The sequence below is a fragment of the Mytilus galloprovincialis genome, chromosome 3, assembly GCF_965363235.1.
Source record: "Mytilus galloprovincialis chromosome 3, xbMytGall1.hap1.1, whole genome shotgun sequence".
In the NCBI taxonomy this organism is placed as follows: Eukaryota; Metazoa; Mollusca; class Bivalvia; order Mytilida; family Mytilidae; genus Mytilus; species Mytilus galloprovincialis.
The window spans coordinates 85,848,470-85,869,058 of record NC_134840.1 but is presented as its reverse complement, the minus strand read 5'-3'; the positions used below and the strand labels follow the sequence as shown (position 1 = coordinate 85,869,058).

The window sequence follows — 20,589 nt, the reverse complement described above, 5'->3', positions numbered from 1 at the left end:
CGTAATAAAAAATCTTCACGTGTTTCAAATCTTGTCATTGTCAGATTTTGTTTACTTAAAAAGATACAGGCGAATTCAGTGTTCCCTTATATACATCGACTTGGTGTCTTGATTCGACCATTATAGTTAAATGCCATTCTAGTATAGAACATTTTCTTCAAAATATATCTCTACCCTTAATGATATGGTTATTGTTATCATAAGACAGCTTAGTGTTTGTTTCGTTGTTTTCCTCTTATAGATCGTGTGTTTCCCTCGGTTTTAGTTTCTAACGCGGATTTGTTTTCTCTCAATCTAGTTATGACTACTGTTGCCTTTATTTATTTGCAAATATGATAAAATGTTTTACTCTGTATAACATATTATTTAAATGGATTTATTCTTCTAAAACAATCATATTAGCTTTATAATTGAATGCATCTTTTTATTGCGTAAAACCCTGAGGGTTTACGCAGTATATATTGGACGAGTGATGTAGTCTTTCGGAACACCGGATGTTATTCGGAACACTTCTGTTCTTTCTATGACCACCTTTCAAATACATGCGCAATAGCTTACTAATCTGTTGAATATGCATTAGCATCTTAAGTTGCTATAGAGATATTTTACGTATGATCTGAAATTTATTATGATATAATATTTTCTTGCACACAATTACTAGCTGCTAATATTAACCTACATGCGTAGTATTTTAATAAGTCAAACGATGTAAGCAGCTGTGTTTAGATATGAGATAAGATTTCATGTAAACAATGCGCTTTATATTCTGAACGAGAATAATTAAAAATAAAATCTTTAGAAAGAGTTTTAGTAGCATTTTTTTTTAGATTTTTCATTTAGTGAAGATGTACATGTTGTAAAAAGCAAGCTATTTATTTTTTTATACTGAAATTAAAGGGAAGTCTTTCTTGCATTTATTTTTTTGGTTAAATATTGCAACTTTAATAAAAAAAAAAACTGGTTATTAAAAATAAAATTTAATAGATTTAATAATTTAATATGAAAAAATAAAATATTTTAAACGAGAACAATTAAAAATAAAATCTTTTAAAAAAGTATTAGCACTTTTCGAAATTTTACGTCTAGGATAGACCAAGGGCATGGAAATATAATCATAAATACGTGCCTCAAATAGGTGTAAAAACGAGCATTTTTCAACAAAAAAAATTGTTTATTGAAAATAACGTTAAAATTAATTATGAAAGTTATGTCCGTATTTATTTTCATTAAAATTGCAAATTTAAAGTTATTTTCTTTGTTAAGTTATTGCAACATTATTTACTTTTTTTTAAAACAAGGAGGTCACATAATAACTTCTGAATCCTTTTCGTCATTAAAATGCGACTGATAAGTATAGATATTCAATATAAAGGGGGGAAAATAACCCTGACTGAAATCTAAGTCTAAAATTTATTTTAAAAAAATACACATTTGACCATGCAGATGTAAGAAATGATACTTCAAGCAATGAAACAACGAATTAAATGTGCCACTTTAATTACGACTGATAACATAAAAATGAATCATGCTTGCATTTTTAGCAGAATTAACCAGGCCGGCGATAAGATATCGAATATAAAAAAGAAGATATGGTTTGGTGTCAATGAGACAACTATCTACAAGAAACCAAAATAACACAGACATACAATCTATGGGTCACCGTACGGCCTTCAACAACAGGCAAAGCACGTACCGCATAGTCGGCTATAAAAGGCCCTGAAATGACAATGTAAAACAATCAGTCAAAAAAGAAAATTAACAAAGTTCGTATCATCGTATGCGTAACTTAGTTGCTCACCAGAGGAACGCTACGCAAGCGTTTAAACCCGCGTTCCATAAGTTTGAAGTACGTCGAAATGCAAAGGTATACGCTTGGTGAACGCTTTTACTTCCGGAAAATTTTAATGGAACATAAAAAATTTCATTCAGCTCAAGCGTTTGTCAAGCGGAGACCACGCATATAATATACACGCTACACGAGCTTTGAAAACGCTACAGATAAGTTTGAGACACGTTAAGGGCACATTTCATACAAAAATACTCGTCGCCTTAATTAAAGCTTTCATTCAGGAGAAGAAGTCCGATACGGGTGAAACTTCATCAAACCTACAGAAGATATTACACCCTCTCCAACCATGCAACATTGGACTAGACATAGAAGTACAAGAACTACTCCCATTAGTTTGAGCTGTACAAGATCTACAAAAACATCCCGCCTGCCTCAAAGGTGCATAGGATCGACCATGGTCCAGCACTAATGATACAAGTATTAATCAGAGTTACAATGACGTGGTAGTAAGTCTTTTGAGGCCACCGAACGGCCTCCAAAAATGAAAAAAAAACACTATTTAGTCGGCTATTAAATGCCCCGACCATTTAGATTTAAAAACAAAAATCAAACAAAACTAAACAGCCTTATTGATAACAAAAGTGGACATAGACGGAGTGGTAAACATGTAAACAGACGGGCGAATGTGACAGACTTATTGACAAACATTCACATATAGACAGACCTGCAGTTGGGAATGTAGAAAGACTAGGGGAAACACTTAGGTATGCTTTACGCACACCCAATACATGCGTTAAGCTAGTTGTGCACACGATACAGATATGATTGACAGGTCAAAATTACTAGCGTATTGGTAGCGTGCATGATTGTTTTTGGCCACGGCCGACGTACGTCGGATCTATACGTGATACGTTGATGTGTGAAGCCGGTATTACATTAAGTAAACAGGCAATGTCAGTTTCTAATTCTTATGCACAACAAAAGTAATATAAGACAATACATCTTTATTAAACAATTATCTAATATATATATAATGCCAAACAAGCATTTGGGTTTACGATTGCATTTCTTTTTTTTAAAGAAAGCAACTTGTAATTCTATTATGGCGAAGTCGTTCTGAATCTGTCCTTCATACTAAAAATGTCTGAGCGATCGACACTTACTTTTATTACCTTCCATATATTTCAAACAATTTTTCTACAACCATGAAATTATGTATTATGTCAAAATTTTGTTAGCGCTAGCATGCATTTTGAATTTCATTGAGAAATAATTTGACATTGAAGTACTTTACGATTGATTTCAGCCGACCAAAAGTAGGGTTGCTTATGAAACAACCATGCAATGTAAATATATTTTTCATTAATATTGCAGGCATTCCGCAAATTGTTTTATTAACAAAGATCGACAAGATTTGCCAGAAAACGGAGACGGATTTATCAAATGTATTTTACAGTACTCCGATCAAGGAAGCTGTCGACAAAATATCACAGATAATGGGATTACCTAGATCGCATATTATTCCGGTAAAAAATTATGAATCTGAGATGGATCTTAATACAAATGTGAGCATCCTAGCGTTGCTGTCCTTGCAGAAAATGCTTCATTTTGCGGATGACGGTATGAATAATCAAAAAGGCGAGGACTACTATGATGTGCTTAGTAATACCACTATTTTTTTTATGTTAGCTTTTGTTTGTTTATTGGGATTGTGGTTTTATGAATGATTATTTTTTCATCTGTTTAGTTTTTAGCAACTTCAGCTTTATTTCGTAATTTTAATAACATCAAAACATGTGCAGCATGATAAGCTTATTAAAGGAATGTTAGATTTTGTTTTAAGTTAAATTTTTGCAACCAATGGCATTTTGAGGGAATTTTATTCGAAATGCTTGATTTGATCTTTGTGTCTAATAAGTGAGAACTATGGTGACAAAAAGCGTAAATTTATTCAAGAATAATAAAATTGTTATAACCGAACAGAGCTTTATTTTTTTACGAAATATTTGCGAGTTTGGTTGCCGCAATAATTCTATATCTATAATAGAGATAGTCTTACATTGTGATTCTCAAAGGTAAAAGGAAAAATTGACATATAATTGTTTAAAAGGAAACGTATGAACATTACTGATAACTTTTTCAGATACATATAATACTGTATCTCTAAAACACATAACTAAGAATTCCTTTAGTGGATTCGGCTTTTCTTTAAAGAAGTTTTTTTTTGTATCTCAACTTTTCAAGAATTCTTATCTTGACACTCTCGACTGTCAAATTTATGACTCAAGCGTCACTGGCTGGGACTAATTTAGAATTAATTATCAATTAGCATGCAGCCTTCAAAAATGGAAAAAAAACCCAAACCGTATTGTTGGCTTTACAAGGACGCGATAGGAAAAATATGAATCAATCCAAATCTTTTTCCGAAATATTCTGATGTTTTGTTTCCTGAATAGTTTTTCCATTTTCCTAACTGGCTAGAAAAAAAAATGCATGATAACACCATATTTTATGCTTGATCAAAAAGATTTTACTTGACTAGACTCCACATTATCTCAATAGTCCTTAACTGTAATTTACTGTACTCGACGTTGGTCTCGACTTTACTTCATAGGTCTTATTTTAAACTACTTGATTATCTTGGTGTAGTCTGAAAAAATCTCGGCCAGTTTTGTCCTATCTTGACCAGTCTAGACCTGTTTAAACTCAGTCTCGACCTTTAAATTTAGTCTTGACTGGTCTGAATTAGTCAATCTTACTCAAATATATATTTAAATTACAAAATTTCAGGTTATATTATAGTTCGGTTCCTTTAATTCTACTTTCCGCTATATAGATGATGTTCTTTCACTAAATAATTCAAAATTTGGTGACTATGTGGAACGCATCTATCCCATCAAACTAGAGATAAAGGATACTACAGATACAGTTAGGTCGGCTTCATATCTTGACTTACATCTAGAAATTAACAATGAGGGTCGGTTGAAAACCAAACTTTACGACGAAAGAGATGATTTCAGCTACCCAATTGTGAACTTTCCATTTTAAGTAGCAACATTCCAGCAGCACCTGCATACGGGGTATATATCTCCCAATTGATATGATATTTCCGTGCTTTTCTTAAATTTGTCGGGTAATTTATTACAAAAAGCGTTTGACGTCTTTAGCCGAACAGTTTTCTCATTTTTACACAATTCAATTTACTGTGTGTTGGTTCATATTCTGGACGCCAGTCTTAGCTCCTTTCTAATACGGTTGTTGTCTGCTCTAAGGTTGGGTGGTTGTCGCTTTGACATATACACCATTTCCTTCCTCAATTTTATTACATTTCCTATCATGATTTTCTTGATAGAGGGTTGCTGCTCATAAGGAAGCTATTAAACCAAGAGTTTCAAATGGTGAAGTTGAAATCATCCCTTTGTAAATGTTACGGACGACATCACGAGTTGGTTGACCGTTATGGAATAACCGCTTCACAAATGATATCGGATATGTTCCTTACGTCGTAACTACAGTCCCCTTCCCTTTCATGAATTTGACCTACCGAATTAGACTATTTACCGGATTTGTTCTCACATAAGCGTCACGATGGGTACAACATATAGAGCAGGGTCTGCTTACCATTCCGGAGCACCTAAGATCACCCCTAGTTTTTGATGGGGTTCGTGTTGTTTATTCTTTAGTTTTCTATGCTGTGTCATGTGTACTATTGTTTGCCTGTTTGTCTTTTTCATTTTTAGCCATGGCGTTGTTAGTTTGTTTTAGATTTAAGAGTTTGACTGTCACTTTTGTATCTGTTTGTCCCTCTTTCATTGCTATGAATTTTAGAAATAAATAAATAGGTAAAAAGCAAGACTTTTCAGATAGTGATCTTGCATTATTTAAATTACCTTTTCAAATCCACTAAATTCAGAATCATCTTAAATTTTTTATATCTTTTTTCGAATCAATTTGGATTTTAATAAAACTATACACCATCTAAGTTATATGTTTATCTTAAAGAATTGCAGGTTGGTTGGTATTTTCGTTTGTTGCTGTCAAGTCTAAGAATTTAATTGATATGTAATAAAATAAGCTATAACTTTATGTTCGGACTGATTTCAGAGAGTCACCTGTGAATTATTTTTTCAATTAAATAGTTTTTTCCTCAAAATCTAAAGCTATCTTAATTATATATTTATCTTACAAAATACCAGGTTATTGACTTCTTTTTTTATTGCTGTCAAATTTAAGTATTTAAATTTAACTAAGTATCAATCTGAATTTCGTCAAAACTATGTTCTTTAGCTTTTTTACCTATCAACACAGTCCTTTATTTTGCGGTTGTTAAAAGCAGAAGGTACAATTTGTTGTTATTGAATTATTTGAGATCAATACACCAAACTACCAAACAACCTTTCATTTTGTAAGATCAATACATTATAAAGATAGCTGAAAATTTTGACGAAAACCATGTTGATTTGGGAAAAAAAATGAAAAAAATTAAAGGTGACTATCTGAATTTAATTGGATCTAAAAACTCTAGCTAATTTAATTATCTATCAATTAAATCCTTAAATTTGATACTAGCAAACAAAATCAGCAAACACCCTGGCATTCTTTAAGATCAATATATAACTTAAAAAGCTATATGGTTTGATGAAAATACAAGTTGTTTTGAAAAAATTATAAACAAATATAGAATTTCTGATTTCAGTATGAACTGGAAATTCTAGCTTGAATTACTTTGATCATTCAAATCTTTAAATTTGACATCAATACACCAACTTACATTACAATCTGGAAATCAGTGAGTCCATATCTAACGGAGATAGCTGTATAGTTTTGCGAAAATCCAAGTTAATTTGAATTAGTCCGACATGCAAATTCAAGTCATTTTTTAGGTATACATTAAATCCTTAAATTTGACAACAATTAACCAAACCACAAAACAACCTAGCATTCTCTAGGATCACTATATAATTGAGATAGTTGTAAAGTTGTATGAGTGTATCTTTATTCACCCCGAATTGAAAAATCTAGCTTTTTTAAAGCTTTTCATTAATCCTTAAATTTGACAGCAATAAATCAAACTACCAAACAACTTGGCCTTTTGTACGATCAGTGTATAATTGAGGTAGCTGTAGAGTTTTCTGAAAATAGTACGCGACATATATACCAATAAGGCAAAATGACAAAAAATGTATTAAAATAGCGCAAACATAGGATTTTCGAATCTACTGCATATACTACAGCTTTCGATGGTAAACTGTTAGGAAGGGTTTTATTCTCTTTTGCTTCACCAGGAATCCAACTCTTGTAATACAAAAAAAGTTACTTGAATCATCTGATTTCGAAAGGAATATATCTTACTATGAATAAAAGGCAATTTATAAAACTAATACGTTGTCAGTTTATTTTGTATCTCTGATTTTGACTGTCCCTTTGGTATCTTTCGCCACTCCTATATAATTTAAATATCTTTTTAATTAATTTTTCGTATGTTTGCTATCAGTTGGCATTACTTATAAAACCGACTCAAACCAAGGCTTTGCAAGTACAACATGTACAAAGGGTAAAAGAAGAAATGAAAGCTAATTCGAGCCCCCTCATATATACATACCTTCGCACATAGAACTTTATAACACGTTTATGTTTTCAGTTTTCTCAAGTAACTATTTTGGATTTATATTGCAGTAGATAGGAAATTCTAGAGTTTTTGAAATCTATTATGAATAACTTGGTAGTTGCTGGTTTATAAACAAATCGATTTATTGTTGGTTTCTTTGTTCTGATTGCCAAATATTTCAGGCGATTTGGCAGCTCTTTATATTAGAATTGTTTTCTGCGTGATACACACAGCGTTCTTTGAATGTTGAATATATAAAATAAGTTGTGGTATGAGTATGGAACGCCAGAACTGTCTTATTCGGAACTCTGATATTACTTTATGTTGTTTTATCATTACTTAATATTAGTTTGTCTTTATTTGATATGGCTTTGACATTACGTAATGATGTTTTGATATAACTCAAAATGGAATAGTCATTACTTAATGATATTTCGATATTACACGATATGGTTTCGTATTGACTTGATATAGTTTTGTCATAACTCAATATGGTTTTGTCATTACTAGATGTGGTTTCACTATTATTTAATATGGTTGTGTCATAAGTCAATGTGGTTTTACCAATACTTGATGTGTATGTAACTTAACGTATCGTAAGTGTATCATTACATGATGTGGTTTTGTTATTTCGTAATTATGATTTGTCTTTTCTTGATATGGTTTTAACATTACGTAATGATGTTTCAAAATTTGACCATTTTACACTACTTGATGTGTTAGTTTCATTATTTGATGTGGTCTTGTCATTCTTTGATGTGGTTCTGTCATTCTTTGATGTGGTTGTCCCATTGCTTGATGAGGTATAACCACGTGACCAATTCTGAAAAAAACTGTTCTTTTTTTAGATATATTTCCTTACTGTATGTACCTTGATGTGTTTGGCCATCCATCTAATGAGTGTTCAAATTAAAGTTTGGGTTACTGTTTCAGTTAAACTGTTAGCTAGTTTTCGAATTCAAGTCATACTTATAATTAAAGTTTTAGTTAATAGCATTGAGTTTCGAGTGGACTTCGAGTTTGAGTCACATTTAAAGGCGGAATTCTAGTTACAACTCTGAATTTGAATTACTTCTTGAGAAAGAGTTTGAGTTAATTCCAAGTAAATCTGATTTTTATTAATTAGATTTCGAGTTGAAATTCGAGCTATTTTATATGTCTTTTTGAGATCGTAATTAAGTTTTCTGTCGCGGAATAAGGATTTTTGCTCGGGCTTCCGAAAAGAGGGCTCCGGGATATGCATACTAAATAAACAATATAGCAGTATACAAAACGCAACATAGGAGTTGAAATAAAGCAGATGTGGTGTGATTGCCAATTAGACAACTATTCACCAGAGTTTAAAAGCAGTGGATGTAAGAAATCATTTATATGCAACCCTACAGCCTACAACATTCCCTATAGTCAGCTACAAAAGGCCACCATGCACAATGTGAAAAAAAATTCTATTTTTTAACAGATTTCAATATGTCGTTTGTTTAATGTGCTTTTGGTGGGTATCGCCAAAGTTAAAAATCAAATTAAAGTTCGAGTGGGTGGTCAGAGTTATTTGGTATGAAAAAGAGGAACGGCAGACAATAATAAAAAAATAAAATCCTAAAAATTTTGCAGTATTTCTGACATAATTGGGATATCCCCAAACCACTTGGTCCTGTAATTTGATCTTTAAGTTTTCAAATAGAAACAGTATTATAATATATTTGTTTATCGGACCACAGATGAATTATCACGTTGTGATTGGTTAAACGCCGTCAAGACGTGACCTCCTATGAGACTGTATGAGGTTAGTAAGTTTCATAAGGGGTTCATGACGCGTTAATGGCGACGTCATCTATTAATGTTGTTGTGTTTCATTGTTTATTTTTCAACAAAACGCCGCAGAAAAAAATCCAGCGTCCGATAAATTCGTTATAGGGTTAACTACTGACCCCTACGGATCCATAGAGGGTGAATAAAATTCAAAGGGGACTTGGCCTCGGGCCTCACCCCCTATGGATTTTACTAACACTCTATGGATCCGTATGGGGTCAGTAGAGAACCATATAACTTATAAAAAAGTCCAAGGAACGCTGTGTCTCGCCTGATATTGCTGCTTTCAGTGGAAAAGCGTAATGTTGATCGGCTGTACATTCATCGGTCAAAAAAATAAGACAAAATGTTTTTCTGTAGATGCCTTTTTCTTGATATTGAGGAAAAACTGCTATACAAGTTTTAAAACACTTCAAGTAGGTTATAAATTTATCATGTCAAAACAGTTTAAGTCGGTTTTATTTTACTAAAACAAAACTGTATGGTTTTCAACAATACACCTTATCGCTATTTAGTCCATTCCTGGAAAAACAGTCATTATACAACTTCCTGTTAAGGTCACGCGGCTCGAAAATGGAGGCCATCAGCAGTGAGCTGAGGGAGGAAAAACTTTAGACAGAGATCATCAAGAAACTTTGAGAAAGTATGATCCACTTTTTTCGAAATTAAAATTGAAGTTAAGAAATATTTTGTTTGAAGTATTTACGGTAGTTTAAACAGGTCTCATTAAAAAGTATTATGCATGGTGAATTGTTTAAACAGGGTCCCAGATAGCTTCAACTGGATGAAAAAGTTGTGTAATTTTAGAACTTATCCGGAATGGAATAAATAGCGATTAGGTGTATAAACAAAACCCATACCCCATAGTAAGCTATAAAAGGTCCCGAAATAACGCCACTTTCGATGCCGTTGTTATGTCTCACTGCAGCTACATTTATGTCGCAGGCTCGCTCAAATAAAAAAACTAATACTTTTTTTGTTAAAAAATGAGACTCTTCAAATCAACTCACACTTAAGTCAAAGGAAAATCGGAAAGGGGGTGGGGGTTGGGGGCTCGGACTAAGCGACAAAGCATCAATACTATAAAAAAATAATCATTTGAACATATATACAAATATCAATCTTTTACTTTTAATCAATTGTATTCCAACATGTTCCAGTTATCGTAATCATAATACCTTCATCTTCTACTCTAATGTGAACTTACAAATGAGACCAAATCACTGGGTTGTAATTTCGCAAATAACACGACGGGTGCCACTAGTTATCACAAGTACCAGGATTATAATTTTATACGCCAGACGCGCGTTTCGTCTACATAAGACTCATCAGTGACGCTCAGATCAAAATAGTTAAAAAGCCAAATAAATACAAAGTTGAAGAGCATTGAGGATCCAAAATTCCAAAAAGTTGTGCCAAATACGGCTAAGGTAATCTACTCCTGGGGTAAGAAAATCCTTAGTTTTTCGAAAATTTCAAAGTTTTGTAAACAGAAAATTTATAAATATGACCATATAATTGATATTCATGTCAACACCGAAGTGCTGACTACTGGCCTGGTGATACCCTCGGGGACGAAACGTCCACCAGCAGTGACATCGACCCAGTGGTGTTAATAGTTATCAAAAGTACCAGGATTATAATTTTATACGCCAGACGCGCGTTTCGTCTACATAAGACTCATCAGTGACGCTCAGATCAAAATAGTTAAAAAGCCAAATAAATACAAAGTTGAAGAGCATTGAGGATCCAAAATTCCAAAAAGTTGTGCTAAATACGGCTAAGGTAATCTACTTCTGGGGTAAGAAAATCCTTAGTTTTTCGAAAAATTCAAAGTTTTGTAAACAGAAAATTTATAAAAATGACCATATAATTGATATTCATGTCAACACCGAAGTGCTGACTACTGGGCTGGTGATACCCTCGGGGACGAAACGTCCATCAGCAGTGGCATCGACCCAGTGGTGTAAATAGTTATCAAAAGTACCAGGATTATAATTTTATACGCCAGACGCGCGTTTCGTCTACATAAGACTCATCAGTGACGCTCAGATCAAAATAGTTAAAAAGCCAAATAAATACAAAGTTGAAGAGCATTGAGGATCCAAAATTCCAAAAAGTTGTGCCAAATTCGGCTAAGGTAATCTACTCCTGGGGTAAGAAAATCCTTAGTTTTTTCGAAAAATTCAAAGTTTTGTAAACAGAAAATTTATAAAAATGACAATATAAATGATATTCATGTCAACACCGAAGTGCTGACTACTGGGCTGGTGATACCCTCGGGGACGAAACGTCCACCAGCAGTGGCATCGACCCAGTGGTGTAAATAGTTATTCGGAATGCCCGATCGTCCTTTCATAATAAACGGAAATAGCTTCAGTGTCAAAGTAAACTAAACGTATATTAAATCAACAGAAAAGGTGGACAAAAACTAAAAGCAAAACAAGTGTGTGCAAGAATTAGCATTAATAAGACGTAAGGAGGTCAGGTAATCAAGCATCATTATCATCATCTAAATCTGCCAGGTGTGTAGTGATGTTTTTACAAAGGTCTGATGCTTGACATTGACAAAGTTCAGTACAGGACAACTTTTACTGCAAACTGATTTTCCTTTGCATGTGCACACCAAATCTTGAAGGAAGTCAGATGACATTTGACCTTCAAACAAGACAGGTTCAAGACCACACTTTCCTTCTTTCCAACCAAACTGTAGAGGCGATGCAATAACAGACTTGGCAATATGTGCAGGCATCCAGATTTTGGTTTGGAAATAAGACCTAAGGACGTGCTGTTTGAAAGATGCTTCACAAGGAGGGAGTCGGACCAAGCTAGAATCTTTACATGTGGCTAATTTCACCCGGAAACTATTCAGATTATTATGGCAGCGTTTGGACTTTCCTTTAGGATCATAAAGCCTAGCTACGAGTTTCCGACTGACGGCTACTGAATCTTCTATATCTAATAAAGATATCTGGGACAAGTAATTGAAATCAACAGGCGCTTCTTTAAGTGCCTTTATTATGGATTTCTTGCCTATGCCAAATAAAGACGATGTAGTATCACATCCTATAATAGCATGTGCAGCTGGTAGGATTTTACACAAAACTGAATTTAACGACCCACACAGCTCGTGAACAGGAATATAACGCCGACAATCCTTAATGCTAGTGATCATTCCTGTTTGAAACCACAATTCAGATATATGAGTCATCTGTAGGAAATAATGTATTAAAAGTACTAGCACGTCCCTATCCGGAGACTTTACAATAATGCGACCGTTTATACCGTTTTCCCTGTACAGTTTTTTCAGCATTCAATGCATACAGGATATTACGTGTATCTGCCTCTTCTTGTGTACTTGACAATTCACTGCAATCTGATATACCTTTGGGACTTTGGGACTTATTATTTTCACTACTAGTATTTCTGGATTGGGAAATGATCCAGCAAGGTACAGTTAATGTCCATCCATTAGACAACTATTTCTTTCATATATTTCAAAGTGAATTCACCAAGAAACTTTATAAGTGACTGCTTGTTTTCACCTGAACTAAGAATTTTTTTCCAGTCTGGAATGATTCTTCCTTCGATTACTTGAAACACCTTTGGATTGAAAAATGACTTTGATCGACGTTCCCGTTCAGAGCTTTGGTGGAATTTTGAATGTCATATCTATCAAAAATGTCAGCAACCGACAAATATTGAGCTGCTGAACATGATATTTGATTTACCCTGGCCTTGTAGTGGTTGTATGAAAATTGCGGCGCCGTAATAATTCATTAACCTATTTTGCAATTTATATGTTGTGTATTTGTCAGCAAAGTCCTGTGGAAGCAAGAAACGAAATTTCTCAAGCAAGGTGGACATCATAAAAGCCTTATGCTTTACCATCAGGTCTGAATTAATTTTTGATACCAGCTTCACAAATGCAGTATCGTGGTCCAAAGATTCTGCTTTTACTTTTTGGGGTGTTTTCGGTAGATATTTAGTTATACAGGCCGAATGATAAAGTAAAATGTTCATGTAAAACCGTTGACTCAATTTCAAGATCCGAATTATTTCTAGTTGCCTCAAATATGTTCTTAATTCTGTCTTCTGATTCCACTTTGTGCAATTTAGCATCTTTTTTGTAAGTTTTGTTCTAACAAAAAATACAGGAATACCACTTTGATCGAGTTGTGATTCTAAATGTGCTTGCAGCAGGTGAAAAAATGCTAGCACCACCTTTAGTCTCCTCCGATTCCATAAATTCTTGTTTATAACAAGATAGATTCTTCTTACTGGTATAAGATTTACAACAAGACCTATGGTATTTGACATCAATATTTTCCGAAAACAATTGATTAATAGAACACAACTCTTCTACAAATATATCTGATCTTTCCGTAGTTAAGTAGCTTCAATGAAACTAGCTTTGCCTTTGTCAGTGATAATATATAATTTTTCCGGGCTTTAATCTGACAAATAATGCATTCCAGCCAATCTTAGGAAGATTTCCCTCTCTTGGCACTTGTTGGGGTAAGTTTTACCGAACTGTGACATTGTCCGGAAAATTTTCACAACAGATCTGGAATATTTTTAAGCGATTACTTAACACAATGTAAACAATGATAAAAAAAACCCAATATATTACCACTCTGGGTATTCAAAATAACAAAAAAACAATAAAATCAACAACAAAGCAAATATAAAACTAGTGTAAAGACAAATATAAACCCTAAAACTGATATTAATCAAACAATTTCAATGTGAAATGCTAATCGACATTTGGCTTGTACAGTGATAAGACTGAACAGAGTGAGGATTAAACAAAAATAAACGTCCCGGACGGTAATTCCGGAATTATATAAATTGTGTAACAGATTGATGTGTTCTATTCAAAACACAAAAATTTCTTGTAAATCGAAGAAGAAATGTTCCAAACGAAAATTGTTTTGTATAAAGTAAATATCAAAGTGTATATTTATGCCAAAATACACACAAATGAAGAGTTTTATAATTATCCTGTTTTTAACGGAAACTGGTAAAAATCGTGTTAACCACAACTACTGAAATAAAACAGTTTTTAAAATGTTGATGGTGTAAATATTTTTAAAACAATCATTGACTAGTTTTATCGTCAGTTATATATTCTTACATTATCAAATTAAAAAATAGCCGAAATATTGTGATTCGTAATAATAATTAACATTTTAGTGTATCAGTGAATTTTTTTATACACTACATAAAGCTCTAAAAAGCCATTTTTACGGATATTCGACCATACGATTTTCTTACTGCATGTTTAAAATATAAGTTTAACATGTCTTCTTTTTTAAAAAAAAAATCCAGGTGTGTGTTCTTTGGGTGCATTAAACTCCTTAACTAAGCGTCTTTTCATATTTCGCCGCTGCACTAACTGTTGAGCCCCAAAATGCTTCAATGTCCATATTCTGAAGGAAAGATAGCTTTAAGCTCGATTGTTGCTTGCATTACTTTACTGTATAGAATGAAACGATATGTGACAACTATCCAAAGTTTTAAAGCGTGAAATATAAGTCAAGTTGTGTTGGGCAAACTTTTTCTGTCAATATCTTCCTATATCTATGTACTGATAAATTTGCATTGATACATGTTTTAGAGCACCCTTGATTCTACGACAGAGGTCGAACCCTGAATAGTTTGGGGTAAGATGTACACAACATTCAAGCAAGACTTCATTTTTGATGAAATAAAAAAAAAAAATGAATTTTAGACCGTTTGGACTTCAATGTGGACCATTTCGATAACTTGGACAAAAATCCAAAAATCCCCAAATCCCAAATTTAAAACCACGGTGAGATTCAGCATGCCAAAGAAACCCAAATATTCAATTGTTGTTGAAATTCAAAAGAATTTATTTAAGAATTGAATGCTCTTTTTTGTAAATTTATTGGGGTGTAAAAGCGTTGACCGAAGTACATTTTGTATGAAGCGCGGAAGCGCTTCATACTTAAAATGTGCGCACGGTCAACGCTTTTACAACCCTATAAAGTTACAAAAAAAGCATTCAATACTTATAATTACATTTTTACCTATAGGATCATGAAAACATGCCTTTTATCAAGTTTTTATTTCATTTACCTGTGCACTTTATTGTGGGACCTCGTGTCATCATGAATGAGAAGTTTTAATGAGTGATACAACAGCTTAAGGAATAACACATGATGTGCCGTTAGCCAATCAGAATAACGTATAGTAATGAAACATACATCTAATGTAATTATTTGTATACAGTTTGGATCCCACAAACTTGTAAAATGGGCCAAAAATTAAGAAGAATCAGCCTACAGAAGAACCTCAAGTTTTATTTTGAACCCTGTGGACAAATTTAAAACCGGACCAAAAATTAAAAAAAACCTATTACTTTAGATATACGGTTAGATTTAGTAAATTAAACGTCATTGATATTGGTCATAAAAATTGATTTATAAAAAAGGATTAGAAAAGTGTTATTGTTTTTGTTATCCCTTTTTATCCCATTCTATATCGATAAACATGATAGATGAACGTATTTAGTGATCAAGTGTCATAGCATTGGATATTGATTTTCTCTATATATTCAATGTAATTTAGTACCCTATAAGAAAATTTTAAATGAAGTCGGTGACATTAATACTTTATTCTACATTTTCTGAGGTACATTTCAATATTTTTGAGTTTTTTTTTTGTTTAATCTATGAACTGATCATTTACTGAATGATCCTTGACCTTAATGTGTTTTCATTAATTTAAAAACACTTTCAACTCTTAAATGATCCACATGTTGTTATATTATGACTACAATGTGTTACATTTGAAATAGATATCTATTGAATTTATTTGAGTATTCAATCAAACTTGCCTTCTCAAGGTCAGCACTATAAAATCCTTAATTAGGATTGAATGCATAAAAATGAATAAAATTCATACAGTGAAAATGCACCGCATATACAATACTAATGAATCGCTCTACAGCGAAAATGAAAGTAACGTATCATTATTCAACAGTTAATACGACTCGCATAAATATAGCATCATATTGGAATTCAATTCAATATGGACAAACTGAATAAGAAAAGCTATTCTACGTTATACAACATTAATAATTGTGTTGAAATGAATATGTTTCTGCAACTACATCTTTCCTGCTATTTTTTTTTAATCACCTGCACGATTTGTTAGTAAAACGACCTAAATATTCACCTATTTTGGGATATAATTTCAGGTATGGAAGGCTTTTGGCGCGATGAAACTCCGTTATCATCTCTTATTTTGTCCAACTTGTATTATTTATTACTAAACATATACATGTGAACTATTTTTCTTCATTTTCTTCAAAAATATTTTTTTTTCATCTGTTTATTTACCATTCTACATTAGAAATGTTCGGCATATGTATACAGTGAAAATGGTATTTTAGAATCCGAAATTTACATACACTGCATATATAAAAATGAAAAAAATGTGGTATGAGTGCCAATTAAACAACTCTCTTTCCAAATAAACAATTATAGGTCGAAATGTGTGTATGTGTGTGTTTTTTATGCACAGGACAGTCAAATCGCACTTTAAATGTTTTAATGCAACTATATTTCGTTTTTATTGTTTGTTTTTAGTACGAATTTTTTAACAAGATGATATGCCATGTGAACATCATTCACATATAATTAAAATACTTTCGTTAGTTTTTATCTGATAATTCAACAATATGTGATGTATAATCTTGATAAATGAATGTGTCATAATAGTGAAAGTGTTAGCACGTATGCAATCAAATCATTAATAACAGTGTATTGACAGATTTTGATATAGGATAAGCTAAAAGGTCTTATTATAAACCATGTTTTGAAAAACTGTAACTTGCAAATAAACTCATCATAGACAACAGGATTTTAATTTTATAGTTGCGCCAGACGGGCATTTCGTTTACACAACACTCAGTGACGATAGACGATATCAAACAATATTAAAAGTCAAATACAGACCGAAATTAAAGAGCATAGAGTACCAAATATTCCTGAATGTTTTGCCAAATACAGCTAAGGTAATCTATTTCTGAGTTAAAAAACCCTAAGTATTTCACCAGACACAAGTTGGTTCCTTTTTCCTTTTTCCTTTTTCGATATTCAAATTTTGAAAAATATTACAAGTCCAAACTGAATTTTTTTTTTCCTTCAAAATTTTTTTTCCTCAAATTTTTTTTCCTCAAAATTTTTTTTTCCTCATTTTTTTCCCTCAAATTTTATTTTTCCTCAATTTTTTTTTCCTCAATTTTTTTTTCCTCAAAATTTTTTTTCCTCAAATTTTTTTTTTTCTCAAAAAATTTTTTTCCTCAAAAAGTTTTTCTTCAAATTTTTTTGTCATTTCCTTATTCGTTTTCTTTTTCCTTTTTCGATTATCATCCTTATTTGATTTCCATTTCCTTATTCGATTTTCATTTCCTTATTCGATTTTCTTTTCCTTATTCGGTTTCTTCTTCCTTTTTCAATATTCATTTCCTTTTTCGGTTTCTATTTCCTTATTCGGTTTCTATTTCCTTATTGGATTTTCATTTCCTTATTCGATTTCCATTTCCTTATTCAATTTTCATTTCCTTATTCGGTTTCTTTTTCCTTTTTCAATATTAATTTCCTTATTTGGTTTCTATTTCCTTATTCAGTTTCTAATTCCTTATTGGATTTTATTTTCCTTATTCGATTTCCATTTCCTTATTCGATTTTCATTTCCTTATTCGGTTTCTTTTTCCTTTTTCAATATTCATTTCCTTTTTCGGTTTCTATTTCCTTATTCGGTTTCTATTTCCTAATTGGATTTTCGTTTCCTTATTTGATTTCCATTTCCTTATTCGATTATCATTTCCTTATTCGGTTTCTATTTCCTTATTGGATTTTCATTTTCATTTCCTTATTCAATTTCCATTTCCTTATTTGGTTTCTTTTTCCTTATTCGGTTTCTTTTTCCTTATTCGGTTTCTTTTTCCTTATTCAGTTTCTTTTTCTTTTTTCAATATTCAATTCCTTTTTCGGTTTCTATTTCCTTATTCGGTTTTTATTTCCTTTTTCGATTTTCATTTCCTTATTAGGTTTCCATTTCCTTTTTCGATATTCAAATTTTGAAAAAATATTACAAGTCCACACTGAATTTTTTTTTTCCTTCAAATTTTTTTTTCCTCAAAATTTTTTTTTCCTCAAATTTTTTTCCTCAAATTTGTTTTTTTCCTCAAAATTTTTTTTTCCTCAAAATTTTTTTTCCTCAAAATTTTTTTTCCTCAAATTTTTTTTTTCCTCAAAATATTTGTCCTCAAAAAGTTTTTCTTCAAATTTTTTTTTCATTTCCTTATTCGTTTTCTTTTTCCTTTTTCGATTATCATCCTTATTCGATTTCCACCTTATTCAATTTTCATTTCCTTATTCGATTTTCTTTTCCCTATTCGGTTTCTTCTTCCTTTTTCAATATTCATTTCCTTTTTCAATATTCATTTCCTTTTTCGGTTTCTATTTCCTTATTAGGTTTCTATTTCCTTATTGGATTTTCATTTCCTTATTCGATTTCCATTTCCTTATTAAATTTTCATTTCCTTATTCGGTTTCTTTTTCCTTTTTCAATATTCATTTCCTTATTCGGTTTCTATTTCCTTATTCAGTTTCTATTTCCTTATTGGATTTTCATTTCCTTATTCGATTTCCATTTCCTTATTCGATTTTCATTTCCTTATTCGGTTTCTTTTCCCTTTTTCAATATTCATTTCCTTTTTCGGTTTCTATTTCCTTATTTGGTTTCTATTTCCTAATTGGATTTTCGTTTCCTTATTCGATTTCCATTTCCTTATTCGATTTTCATTTCCTAATTCAGTTTCTTTTTCCTTTTTCATTATTCATTTCCTTTTTCGGTTTCTAGTTCCTTATTCAGTTTCTATTTCCTTATTTGATTTTCATTTCCTTATTCAATTTCCATTTCCTTATTCGGTTTCTTTTTCCTTATTCGGTTTCTTTTTCCTTATTCGGTTTCTTTTTCCTTTTTCAATATTCATTTCCTTTTTCGGTTTCTGTTTCCTTATTCGGTTTCTATTTCCTTATTCGGTTTCTATTTCCTTATTTGGTTTCTATTTCATTATTGGATTTTCGTTTCCTTAATCGATTTTCATTTCCTTATACGATTTTCATTTCCTTATTCGGTTTCTTTTTCCTTTTCCAATATTCATTTCCTTTTTCGCTTTCTATTTCCTTTTTCGATTTTCATTTCCTTATTCAGTTTCCATTTCCTTTTCGATATTCAAATTTTGAAAAATTTTACAAGTCCAAACTGATTTTTTTTTCTCCTTCAAAATTTTTTTTCCTCAAAATTTTTTTCCCTCAAATTTTTTTTTCCTCAAAATTTTTTTTCCTCAATTTTTTTTTCCTCAAATTTTTTTTTCCTCAAATTTTTTTTTCCTCAAAATATTTTTCCTCAAAAAGTCTTTTTCGTTTCCTTATTTGTTTTCTTTTTCCTTTTTCGATTATTTATAGTATAACTAATCGCCGTATTTGTATATCAAAAATAAGACAACGCGTGACCGAACGATGCATGGATTAAACGAGTGCGCAGCACGAGTTTAATCCATAGCGGCGTTCGGTCACAAGTTGTCTTATTTATGTCGATATACTTCTTTGGGTCGATATATCCTGTATTGACCTCATACAAAGGCTATATTTGATATATTATTAATTTCCGACCATATTTGTATCAAAATCGTCATTTGATTTTGTTGGAATTTTATAGATATCATATTGTCTCCTTAACAATACAAACTATTAGTTGTTATTTCAATTGCTTTTTTTTGTTTGTTTGTCATCTTAAGTATTTGAAGATTTTTTCCGTCAAATAATCGATCACAGATATCATCTGTTTCAAAACGTTAAGATCGTTTAACAATATCCTGAAATTCAATACATGACGTCACAAAGTTTATCGGTTTTTATATTTTCTAAAAATAACCGTGCAATATGCTTTTTGCCGTACAATATGCTTTTTGCTATCCGCCGTTTTCTCTCTACCTTCGAAAATATAGTTTAACATGTGACTATCCCTAAACGAATCAAATTTGTTAAAATATACAAATTAATAATATTATTCCGTATCATGTCTTTGTGACGTCAAATACGTTGACCCGGCCTTAATAACTTTGACCCTAACATATCAGCGACGTCATAATGTTTGAACCGACGTTAATAACTTTGACCCGAACTTATCAAGTCATCTTTTGTGTGCTGGTGAAACAAAGAAAACACTTCCGAAACACGCAAATATAGCCCGATAAATCAATTATCAGATTATCTGCATATTGATATTGTAAAATATCAGCTGCTTGACATTATATGAAGGCTTGTTGATCTCGTTCGCTACG

General features: G+C 31.9%; 1 protein-coding gene across 2 annotated transcripts in view; it reads left to right on the top strand.

Annotated features, from left to right (window-relative positions):
- LOC143069227 (interferon-induced protein 44-like) overlaps positions 1-20,589 on the top strand; it is a 90,274-nt gene that overhangs the window by 34,723 nt on the left and 34,962 nt on the right. The window contains exon 6 of one of the 2 annotated variants that reach the window (XM_076243759.1): positions 3,164-3,769. The exons of the other annotated variant lie outside the window; for it this stretch is intronic. Within the exon in view, the coding sequence (XP_076099874.1) occupies positions 3,164-3,516 (353 nt within the window). The 3' untranslated portion in view covers positions 3,517-3,769. Of the gene's footprint in view, positions 1-3,163; positions 3,770-20,589 lie in introns of those variants that run through there. 2 annotated transcript variants of the gene reach the window in all.